The following is a 13,185-nucleotide window of genomic DNA, read 5'->3' on the forward strand; positions in this document are numbered from 1 at the left end:
AGCGTGCTGCGATTATCACCGTGTTCACGAAATGAATGAACTGTGGGAGCATGCGTAGATAATGGGAACTCATTGGTTGCATTGCAGAGCAACACGTCCTCTGCGTTTAATAGGGAACTCTGCGCCTTTTCTATTTGTAAAGCGATATTGATTATTGTAGCTCCAGTGTGCGGTGAATTGTATGTGAGTATACAGAACTGATGTGAGACGCCAGTCGACGCAACCGGTGATATTGCTCTGCGCCCTGTATTATACACAACTGCGGATCAGATCACCTTTCGCGACATATCGGTAGCTTGCAGAGATAGACTGGCAATGCAACAGTGCTGACAACCCTATTTTCAGCATTCTACCGATTTTTAAATTTAGTTATGGCTCTCTCCTGCTATGTATTCGCCGCTCGAATCCTTGTGGTTGACACGTGTATATTGATGTTACTGGTCGGCTGCACGCATGCCGCCGAACCTACGGCAAATACAAACAAAGCCGGCAGCGAAGTCGACACCATCGCCTACAAGTACATTGCAGAGGAGTCTGTTCTTATGTATTACGAGCACGGCGTCAATATTACCTGGCCAGTCTATAAAGCAGCGACTATCGAGCAAGGTGAAGGTGACGTCATTTTAGGTGGCTTGTTCATGGCCCATGAACGACACGAAGTCTACGTCTGTGGCAGCATATTAGAACAGCCCGGTATCCAGGCATTGGAGGCTATGCTGTATACGGTCGACCGTATAAACATGAACGACACCTTTCTACCTGGTTTTAGACTCGGAGTACATGCTCTGGATGACTGTGACAAAGACACATACGGGCTTGAACAGTCCGTCGACTTTATTCGAGGATCCATCAGTAACATTGGCGGCACTGAGATAACTTGCCGGGACAATTCCATCCCCGTAGTGAACTACAAACAGATCACTGGCGTGGTGGGTGCGGCGTCCAGCATTAATTCCATACAGACCGCAAACTTGCTAAAGCTGTTCAAAATTCCGCAGGTACGTGACATGCATACTGAAATTTGATATTCATTAGCGATGTGATGCATATATTTATTATTAATATACTGAACACTTTTATTATTATTATTATTATACACAATTATTCTTAGCATGAATTCAGTTAAACACATGGCCCAGACTATACCATTAAAATAATCATATATAAAACCCAATGCAATACGGTAAAGTAAAAGTTAACACTTAAATTAAATATTTCATATATATATAAATTTAAACAATGTTTTAAAATGGTGTTTAAAAAAATGTACTTGAATGTGGCAAATTTAAAATCTTTATAATAACAGTTGTTGTTTTTTTTAATTTTGGTCGCGATTACACCAGGTCAACCCTCGACAATAATCTTGTTTGTCCCGACGTACAACATTCCAGAATTTCAGGAGGAGAAATATAGGGAGGAGAAAGGCGTCTTATAAGAAAGCACAATTTTATGTAATTCTAGGCGCTTAAAAAATAACATCATCTCAGCCTCCGAAACATGACCCATTAAAGACAGAGTAATCAACGAAACGGATAACCTTGCCAACACGTTTTTATAATTTAACATTGTAGTTCTACGATTTTTAATAAAAGTTCATCAAAAATCTTTCATTTGAAAGGATGGTAATGTGATTATTTTTGGTAGATTTTAATGTTCTACATTCTGCATTTTAACTAAAACTTGAGTGTCAAACCTCGACATTTTTAGATGACATTGTTGAAAAATAGCAATCTCTGTTCTGTTCTAAAAAAGCGGGTCTTAGCCGAGTAACTTGAGCACCCCGCCCCGAGTTTAGTCATTACATGTGATGGTTGCGATATGACATCTATTGACGAGCGTTCGTCGAATTCAACAACGCAAGACCATATCGGATAAGCTTTCGAAATCATAGGATATTTCGAGAGATTCCTTCTTACGCAAACTAAAAGATTTTACCTTTCAGCATCAGTGGATGCTAGGTCAAAGCGTCTAGGTGCTCGTGACTTCAACGTCAAAGTCAACTTTTTTAACATTTCACAAATTTTGAGCAAGACCTGTAGTCGATAAGGAATTACGCAAATTTCTTTAAACATTATCAAAAACATTCATTTTTAGAAACGTCCACACAAATTGGCGAAATTTTGTTTTGACAAGAAAGGCTGTACGTATTTGTTTCGGTTTGAACTTACACATTGGCCTTCATAACCATGGTAAATTTAAATTTCTCTTTTTTTAAACATATGTCACATAAATACTCACATAAGATTAAATGCAAATTCAGAGCTAAATTAACATCTACAATAATTGACATAATTATCATTCTGTTAATCATCGTTTTAATGATCAAGTTATTTAGAATCAGCAAATATTGAATATAGTTGACTATTTCATAATTATGCCACACACGTTGAAAACGCTAATTGCGGCAATTAACAACCCCCGTGTTGTTTGCTTTGGGTCTCTATCCTATTTTGCACGATGAAAGAATTATCACTTATTTATAAGTTGAATAATTTAAAATAAGTATTGACCTTGTATTTCAAATTATATTTGAATTTCAAGTGGTATTTATATTTGTCGAAAAATAAACACACTAAACTGTTATACTCTGAATATTTACTTGCTATTTCCAAAGAGCGAGAATACAAAGTTTTCTATAGCTATCAAGTTTATTTTCTGCCAGTTTTAACAATGCCCAAACGCTATCAGAATCCGGATTGACTTGGATCAATACTTGCATATTGTTAAAACCGCTAGACGTAGATGACGAATGCGGTGGTTGTTTGTACTGACACTATAGTGCCATCGAGCCGTTGGTACGTGCCTTCTGTTATATATCGTAATTTTTGTTGTGCTATCTGTTATATATCATATGTTAATATATGTAATATGGATATAGTAACGCACAGTGATATAATACACCCATGCATCGGAAACTAAAACGGAAACACCATTAGCCATCTATCTGTTGTTGTTGTTGTTGTGTGTGTGTTTTTAAGAATGATGAGCGGTAATTTATAATTACATAATACCAATCTATAATATAAACTGACATGTATGTGTTAGGAGTTTAATATGATTATTATATATCTTGCAAATTAGGGATGATATACTAATCTCGAGTCTCTCAGGCGACGTTTTAGCACCAATCGGTGACCTCGACTAGGCCCATTTGTTAAATTGTATTCACCGTCACGTATGGTTGTTTGTTTAACTGATAAAGGTATGGAGGTAACAACAATGGTCTATTTAAAATCGTGTTGATTTCGATGAGGATTATTCTCCAAATAGCTCGTAACCTATAACGCGTTGACGTTGCGTATCACGTGATTGACCTGGATGGTTAGTTTACAACGAGTTTTTTTTTTAAAAAAAGCTCCTGCAATTTTGTGCATACATCGTATAATCTGTCAATTCTCCGTAAGACCACACAGTAAACGAAATGTGACAACAAGAGAGACATGTCCATTATCTACAACCAATACACGTGACCTGGTGGCATGATGGATTGCACCTTGATATGTTGTGGCAGATATGGTAGGATGTGAATGTCTTTAATAATCTAAAATCGATGTAAATAAATGATTTTTGATTTTTTTTTTAATGTGTCAACTGAGGTGATATTCTCTGCTCGTGATAGGCACATTGAAGTCGAAACCTTCCAATGACAATTAAAGTGGAAATGAGCTGCTTGTGATGAAACATGATGTGGACAGTTATTGTCGATGTCTAATAACTGTACTCGACTCCGCAGAAAAAAAAGTTTAGATTAGAATGTCTATCTTGATTGGAACTAAAAAATGCCAATGTTCTCGTTTCGAGATTTTTGCGGATCACCTTGAAGTTTACGTGAAATGTCTAATGATGACTGGGGGGGATATCATATACACGATCCTCCGATTCAATATGTGTATGGCGTGGTACCATACCAAGTAACCATGGGCGAGACATTACGCACTTACTAAGAATCATTTGATTGCGGTATTTTGGTGACGCTGCTCAATTTGTGCCATAGAGTTTCGCAGTGCTTTGTGAGGTTTCGCACTGGAGTGATATAAACGACTTATACGGCGATGGCGAACTACGTTTTACATTCTACACATTATTCGTTTCGTGATTCTGCGCATTATTTTGACTGTCGTGTTGAGATACACCTAGGTCAAATTGATGAGCCAACGTCTGGTGATCATTCGGTGAAAGACCAGTACACTGTGACTGTAATGTTTTTTTAGAATTCCTTTGTTATTATCAGCGGATTAATAGAATGGCTGATTAAGACTCAATCTGCCCCTTAGCAAATCCAGCAACAACCTTGTCAACGATCCGGAGCATTTGAGTTTTCTTACTTTTATGAAGATAATAATGTCAAGCGAAAGTGCATGCTCCATTAATGGTTGGCACACAAGAGCCTGTAAAATGTAACCGTACACCATCAAAACTCATTACAGTTAAGTAAAATGACAATTTCAGTCTATTAAATATACATCGTTCCCTTGGAGCATCATCCTTTAATGTCGCAATGACATTCGTGTATATCTTAAAGAGGTTTAGATTATTTAGAGCCTTATTCAACGACCGTGTGTGCGTACAATATTTTCCAAACTGCATCCTCTTTACGGGAATTATCTCTCCCCTCCTGGTCATGCGCATTAAGTCTAATCGGAAAGTGATGAGTGAAACGTTTTCTAAACAGTATCTCTGCCCAAAGGAGATTTAAATTAAAAAAATGACGTCACAGTATTTCTCAATTTGCCACACTCCTTAGTATTGTGTGTACGACGTATAATATGACAGTGATCATCATTTCATCTTGTCAATACAAATTATCAATATTGTATCTCGAGTGTTCGGGGACAGTGTATATATGATTAATTGAATGGTACATAAAAATGAGAATCAGAGCGTAGAGGAGCTGTCTAACCGTGGCAATGAAAAGGTGCAATGTCACTCATGTGGTCACGCTGATTGAAAAACAAATTATTGGAGTAGATAAGTAATCATTATGATTCGATTTTCTAATTTGTCTCTTATTTATATCAAATAAACCATCAATTCTGCAGCCTATGACAAACGTTTTTTTTTTTTTTTTTGAATGCAACTACAAAAAACTAATACGCATAATATTCCACCGAAGGTTATGATTGACGTCATGGTAATAGCAAGCGGTATTTGTCAACGTCAAATATATGCCAATAGCTACTGTGAAAGCTAACGCAGCTTGCCTGTGATAATTACTGTTTGATGAGTGCTAGGCAAATGAACATGGTTTGCACAAACGTTTTTTTTCCATGATGGTGCTATTTCAATAGGTAGAGTGTTTAAGTGCATGTTATCCAACCTACTACTGTTCAAACAAACCACGCACTGTATGTCTTCCACGGTTGTGAACATGTAGTGGTTAAACTGAACGTGGGGCCTGGTATGTAAAGATATCAATTATACAAGTACATTCATCGCCAATTATTGCTAAGTGCGAGTATCTGCAGTCCATTGAAATGCTAAATCAACATAAATGATGGCTCGTCGGGATGAAAAAAAAACTCGTCCGAGCAGAATACGTATAACGCATGTGGTGAGATAGAGGAGCTTAGCAACAATGATATCTGTGTTTGGTATTTAAACTCATTATGTGTAAATTGGTGCGGAAAGAATTAAGATGATTGTTGTCAACAAATTTGCATACACCAACAATTCATATGTTGTATAGTTCATTCTTAATGTTTAGAGGACCTTAACTCAAATTGTCATGTCTTTTTTACTGGCAAAGCAAAGCAAATTTCTAGTGTTTTAATATTAGGTAATTGAGGTTGTTATCTTCACTCCCGGCATTAACACCTACTTCGTGGGTGTCGTGTTATTGCATGGCTCTCCTGTTTAATTGCTCACTAACGAGAAATCATTACCCTGTAACGGGCAGGCAAGTGTGATTCAACTGAATATAACGCGTTTATTATTCAACGTACCGATTGAATTACATCATTTAGAGTAAAAGGCATCAAGCGCAGCTGAAAGTGGCGCCGGAGGTGTGAATTAACGCTGCTGAGAATGACCTGTGAAAAACATTGAATTAATCAAACTATTCCGATGTACTTTGTGATTGTGTGAAGTTTGCACTATTTAAAATATAAATCTGAATGTGAATGTTTTATTTGCTTGCAAGGATATCTCGATTTGATATAATAATGTTTTAAATTTTCAAATCTCTATGAGAGGAATATTAATCAGTTATTGTGATTTTTTCATTATAATTCATAAATAAATCATTATTCAATCACGGCATTTATGTACGCAATAAATGACAGAACCTTCAAACCGACTTCCTATTTGAACTGACATGTTATACATGATGGATAAAGTTTTTTTTTAAATATGACGTAAATTCGTGTTACCTTCAAATACGAAGGGAAGTGACAATCATCCATTAAAACATTGCTATTAATTCACATTTGAAAATATAATATTCTGTGGGACTCATACGTTGCAATATTTATATGCTATAAAATTGCAATTAAAAAAAAACATTCACGATGATGCCGACTGAAGAATAAATACAGTAATTTGTGACGTCATAAATTAATGTCGGTGAATTCCAGCTAGCCACCGAGTAGAGCATCGCTTCAGTTGTTTATCTGTACACTTGAAAACCAGTGAATCAATCTAAATTCATCACAACATATCAAGGGCACTGTTATTCTCCATCTGTCAAATATAACAGATTCTTCCATCACTTCTAAACTAATTTACCCTGAACCCTTGTTAAGGGAGCGGTTATTTGTAAAACATAACATAATTGCATTGATCGATAACAGTCACTTATTAGCATATTAAACTATTTGATACGAATTCTGTAAAAACGGGGCACACCTGGTTGATAGTCATGTATGTTCTTTAATGAGGATATCGATTATTGGTTTTGAATGTTATTGACTATTTCGTTGATGTTGAGGTCAATGAATGAATGGGTCATAGACAGGTGAATGACAATCACGGACAACGAAAACGACATGCCATACAAATATTGATTCAATAGTGCAGTTTTAAAGTTCCGTTTTTTTTAAAGTGTTCATCAGTATGCAGTGAAACGTAGACTAACTTAGCTGAGATACCATGTCGGTCAAGATAGATTATTGTGCATGTACAACTGTGCTACGATGATTGATTGTTCATACACATGTAGTAACACGCGCTGTTGGTAACATCGTGGCATTTAAGCAATGAAATGTGTCTGTTAAGAGAGCGTAATCAATCAATAATTGTATTGTATTAATTAATCGCTATCATAATCAAAACTGTCATATATCCATTATGATCATTATATTGGATTAGCAGCCATTGGACGATGCGATATACGAGTGTGTATCTGATTATGTCTGTGGCAAAAAGCTATTTGTGTACACGACCGTCCGGGTAGTTAATTATACACCTAACTCGTTATAAAGGGCAGATTTGCCGCAGGTGATGCATTTCAGTTATCATGTTTGTTTTAAGTGTCTGTTACATAATTCCAACCTTTTCCGACCGACGAACTATTCGTTATTTGCTTGTTATTACAAAACGAATCTTTAAGTCGAGATGACAGGGCTGACTGACTCGAAGTAAATGTTCGAGTTCGTGATAACTCCACATTAACGCCCTATGTTTACACATTGGCGGAGATATTATATTATTAGATTTTAAAGAATAGTCTAAATCAGTTCCGTTCGATGAAGCGAGTGCGATGACAACCAGAACATTGCCATGTCGGTCCAATAAAGTCATTTACCTCCATGGTTCAATATTGTTTATTATTAACTACTAAGCCACTGTTGTCCGAATTAGGCAGATTATTTAAAATGATAGAATTAATCTAGATTATTCAACATGATAGGAGATACAGACAACGTGAAATTAGCGCTCATCTGCATTATTCATAGCATATTCATTCCAGGAAAGTTGTTTTTCGAATTGATTTTGTTTTTCTCAATATACTAAACAGTTTGGTACCATAATATTGACATTATAATAAAGCATATATCTCGTGTGTTTATATATCTTGAATTTTTCTAAATCACGTGACATACGTACATATACATATGATCGACAATTTTCGTGGCTATATAAATACTACCGTGGTATAAATTAATTACATCCCGGTCACGTAATTATTACGCACGATATGTATATATATATATATATATATATATATATATATATATATATATATATATATATATATATATATATATATATATATATATATATATATATATATATATATATGTATGTGTATATATATATATATATATATATATATATATATATATATATATATATATATATATATATATATATATATATATATATATATATACGCAATACCTTTATGAACAATATGTTATTGCCCACCTATATAATGTTGTACCTATATAGATAGCGGGGACGGGTGGAGGGCCATGTACACAGCATTCCAATGTGAACTTTTATGCACAAAACGCAGTTTAAACTATTGCTTTCACAGATACTTAATGCTTAACTGTTCGATGACAGATCGGCACAGCAAAACGTTACGTAATTTCATTACCGTGAAGTCGCTTCAAGCAACCATTCAAATACTAATTGGACATGGGCATTTATCTGTCAAACTTCAGAGTTAAATATACTGTTGGCAAACTGCTACTGGCACATGATGACTCAGTTCACAACGTCAGCCACATTCGACTACAAATCGTACATAATCAAATGGAAATGATTCGTGTTGTAATAGAAGAAGTTTATAACGCGATTATAATAGGAAACGTGCTGTCGGTAATGTATTAGAAAATTATGGGAATGAGGAAATGCAATGCATTACGGTAACTCGACTCTCGTGCCTACGAGATTGACGCAAGTGAAAAACATGTTTTGCGGTATAATGACGGCATTAGAATATTGCCATTTAATGTTCTAAAATGTACGAACGAGTTAAAATCAGCGCTAACTAGACTTAAACGTCTAGACGGACACTTCTCTTTCACTTTCTTCACATGTTGCTTGTGTCGAGTCGCAAAGCTGTTGACAGACTCGAAAGTATAATATAGTAACCATGCGAAGCAACTTACTGTGAAGATAAATGATCGCAAACATCTGTTTTGTTATATTCAGACAGTTGTGACTGAACACAGATGAAATCAGCGAGCTTTAGCACAACTGGAAAAAATTCAAAGATCAATTGTGTGTTTTTTGTTCTCCTATACCGTGTTGCGACTGGGGTGTATTGACATGTGTGACGCCATTGTTAGAGAACAAATACTATATAGAAACATATATATATATATATAATGTGTGTGTATTTCACAGGAAACAAATGAACTCTAATTACGTGTGAATTCCTTTGATCAATTCGTTTTAATCATTGTTTTGAGGTAGAGTGCCAAAATCGTAACAAATTCTCTGAATATAATGAGCGTGGCTACAACACGAGAAATATCTCAAATTTATTTAAAGACAAGTAATCATTTTCAGCAAAAAAATCAATAACAGCCCATTTCACTGGGACACAGATCTAAAATGGGAAACGTGAGGGTGGGCATTGCACAGGCACTTTAAACATGAATTTTAAACACAAGTGCCTATAAACTTGCGTTTGTATTTGTATAGTGCTCATGGTACTACGCCATAATGTAGATGTCAAGTCAATACTTTTAACTTACCAACAGCAATAAAATGTAGCCCATGAGATTGAAAAGTCTTCTCATATTAACATATGTTCTTTTCTACAATGCTGGATGTTTGTTTTTAATTTCACTACGGCTTGGCTTACACTATATTCTCTGTCATATCATACATTTACAATTGTTGCATGACTAAACCGCTGTGCTGATAACATGTGCAAACATTCGCAATAACATGATTTACTGAATTATTTTCGTATATGCCAATCACGCCAACTAAAAGCGTGCGTCTTTTGTTAGACCTCCTCGCTGCCGCAATCAGCGTATGCTTTGAAATTGTATCCCTTTCATCCGAGATTTAGTCTGAGTGTGTATATTACAAAGGTGCTCTCAACTCAACCGTTAATACCCTATGGTCTCCAATTAAACATCCGGGATACACGATATTATTCATTTGTATGCATGGTCGTCGCTGATAACATTGCAGCAACAGAAAACTCTTTTGTATTACGAGTGTTGACCCCCCCCCCCACCACCACCACCGAAAGACTGCATTGAATGTCACACGTCAAACATGTGCACAACTGCAGTCAATTTTAAGGACACTCCACCTGAATAGCGATTGGTTATGGAACCGCGGAATGTGATAAGGATCCTTTCTATTAAAGCTTTTAGTAATTTGTCGATTTCACTGACGAAAAGAGTGATAATAACACTATTCTAAGATAAGTAATATGTATTGCATTTGTAAGATTATGTTGTACAGACAGACCTAGAGAGTGCAACTGAAGAGCCAACCACTATGACATCAATTACTTCTTTCGCATAAAGGTTACGTAAAATTTATTCCAATTTCCGTTTCTCGGTGAAACCATTAACCAGTCACACAGCCTAATATATGCGTATATAAATAACATGTCTAGTAGAAAGTCATAAGTTTATTGAGTGGGTATCAATAAGCGCAGCTGCTTGGAAAAAGGGCGTGAATCAAATAAATCACGATTCTGAAGTTAAAGTCTGTTGGAATATATATTTTCTTTTCTCTAGCGCGCGCATTATTATATTCTGTTTGATTGCGCCGGGCGGCCTGGTGTATGAAGTTGGTTAATAGCGTACATAGTTAACGGTTTGTTTATACAAACAATGCTGCACCAAGTTACTACAAAGTCATCGAGGGTTTGTCACAAAATGCATTTCTTTGAACATACTTAGATAACCTGGATGATCGGATGTTTCTCAGGACACAATAAATATAAACATAAAAGAACGATGTTCTGAAAAACAGTTCAGTGATCACTGAATTAGTGCTGCAGCAGAGATTGCAACATAAGATACATCCTAAAATGGAAAAAAAAATATTAAAAGTTGTTATATATCATTCTTTGTTTAGTTGTCAGGATTATGAAAATAAATCACCCTGACTAATAATTACAACTGCGTTACCATAACAGCGCTGGTTATATTTAATTATTTGTTGTTTAGTTTAGTGATATAATTAGATGTACAGAATGACATCTTGAGCAGTTTAAAAGTTATTATGCAACGACATTCCAGTGCAATGAAACTGTTTGTATTACAGTCCACGAATCAATATAAAAAATGGTGTAAAAAATGGCGACTGTTTTTCTTTTAACATATTGCTTGTACTTCACTTTTAATGTAACACCAAAGTCGTTAAACTCATATTTACGCACATTTAGTCAATAAATAGAAACAAAATGATATTTTCATTAATATTTTTATTCAAACTTGGTTGAAAAGTAAAACATATTCAAGTGTTATATGTACTCCATTTATCATCTTAGCTTATTTGAGTGTGGTCAAATAGTTGCATTACAATTATATGCAAAAATAAATAGAATATGTAATATATGTAACAGAATAAAGATTGCTAAGAATGTGTTTGGTAACTGTTGTTTTGTAGATCAACAAAAATGTGGTCGTGTTTATATGTAGTCGAAAATATTGATATTTTTGCTCACTTATTTGGGACTTTCAAAATAAGCTCTTTACATGGTCATTTCAGTCAATAATGGTAAGCATATGATCACAAGGCGGGAATCGTACGAAGCTTCTTTCATCAACGCATCGTATGCGAGATGAAGTAAACAGAATGATCTGTTGAAATTATAATCCCCGGGCACACACTTCAGTGCTTGAATCTTGGAGGCCTGGATCTTGAAATATCATATGTATACTTCAATGCATAAACTAAACATAGTATGGTTTGATCAAACACACATTGTGAAGTATATTGTTTGAATAACAATCACCATGGTCATGTCATTGACAGTAGTGGCAGACAGTTTCTTTATTTCACACGAAATGATATATGCATTTTGAATAGACATAGACAATCCATTGTGCGGCGCATATAGTGACAACATTCGAATTAAATTGATATATGATGCATTTAACAATTTGGACCCTATTTTCATTCAAACATTATATTTTGTCTAATTATGATACATAAGATACATTTTAATTATTATTATCAGCATATATCACGCACATAGTTGTGCCAAATATGATTGCAATTGGTCATCGCTTGCACATATGCTGTTTTCCTTAATATATATATTGACATAGACAAATCATTTAGTAGAAGCTGCTCCCCCCCGCTCCCCCACCAAGTGACGACGAAAAACCTCATCATTATTATTACTTTCGATACTAATTGGATCATGCAAAAATAAACACAGTACCACAATCTTCGAGATGATTATAGAGTTCAACTGTATAATTCACACTACGCTTCAGTGTTGGGACTGCGATTTGTCAACGTGACACTTTGAGTGCGTTTTGTTTGTTTTAATGACCAACTAAAATCCATTTAAAAATCAAAACATCGGGGGGAGTTATCTGACTAAACAGTTAAGTCTAATTTCAACACACCAATATCACAATATTGAATCTAAGGCCATAAACAAAAATACGACTGAAGTGTATCAACATATGTATTGATGTACCTATGTTAGCGTCTCGGCTTCCTCACCAAAGACTCCATCTACAAAGTTCTTGCCATAGAAAACGCAATCATAAAAAAAACTCTTTGTATCGCATTTAATCGCGAGAATAAAGCGGATCATAGCTGTGCGCATTACTAGAAGACTTCATTTGGTTCCAAAGTGTACCCTTTAAATATAAGGTCAACACTTTTCTCCTTTTGCATCGTGCAAAGAATCTTCCTTGTAAATTCGTACTTGCTTGAAACCCATCGTGTAAGCAACAAAAGATCGTGTTCCTCGCATTTCTGGTTATTACAGCTTAGTACAACATAATGGTGTGTCTTTCTCCCATACAATGTATCGGCATCGAGTTACAACTTTACACAGTGATACGGAGATTGAATTGTTATTAATAGCCGTTATAAGTTATACATTTAATGGGGTTATGCCCTTTGTATATTACTTTCTGACGGGATTATTTGCCCGTCATGCACATAATAATATCAAAACAGATTCACTTCCTCACTCAAATTCCATCTAAGTACTGTGACGTCATCAAGTTGTCTACATTTTCCCACTCGCAATACAATGAGGGTGTTAAACAATATATGTATAGTTTGCGAACGTGA

General features: G+C 35.3%; 1 protein-coding gene across 1 annotated transcript in view; it reads left to right on the plus strand.

The window, feature by feature from the left end:
- The first annotated feature begins 371 nt into the window (after window positions 1-371).
- Window positions 372-13,185, plus strand: part of LOC102810020 (metabotropic glutamate receptor 8-like) — a 48,214-nt gene continuing 35,400 nt past the window's right edge. Inside the window, exon 1 of the mRNA XM_085508554.1 lies at window positions 372-998. Coding sequence (XP_085364680.1) covers window positions 372-998 — 627 coding nt within the window. The remainder of the gene's footprint in view (window positions 999-13,185) is intronic.

Source organism: Saccoglossus kowalevskii, chromosome 15, assembly GCF_978046115.1.
Source record: "Saccoglossus kowalevskii chromosome 15, keSacKowa6.1, whole genome shotgun sequence".
Taxonomy (NCBI): Eukaryota; Metazoa; Hemichordata; class Enteropneusta; family Harrimaniidae; genus Saccoglossus; species Saccoglossus kowalevskii.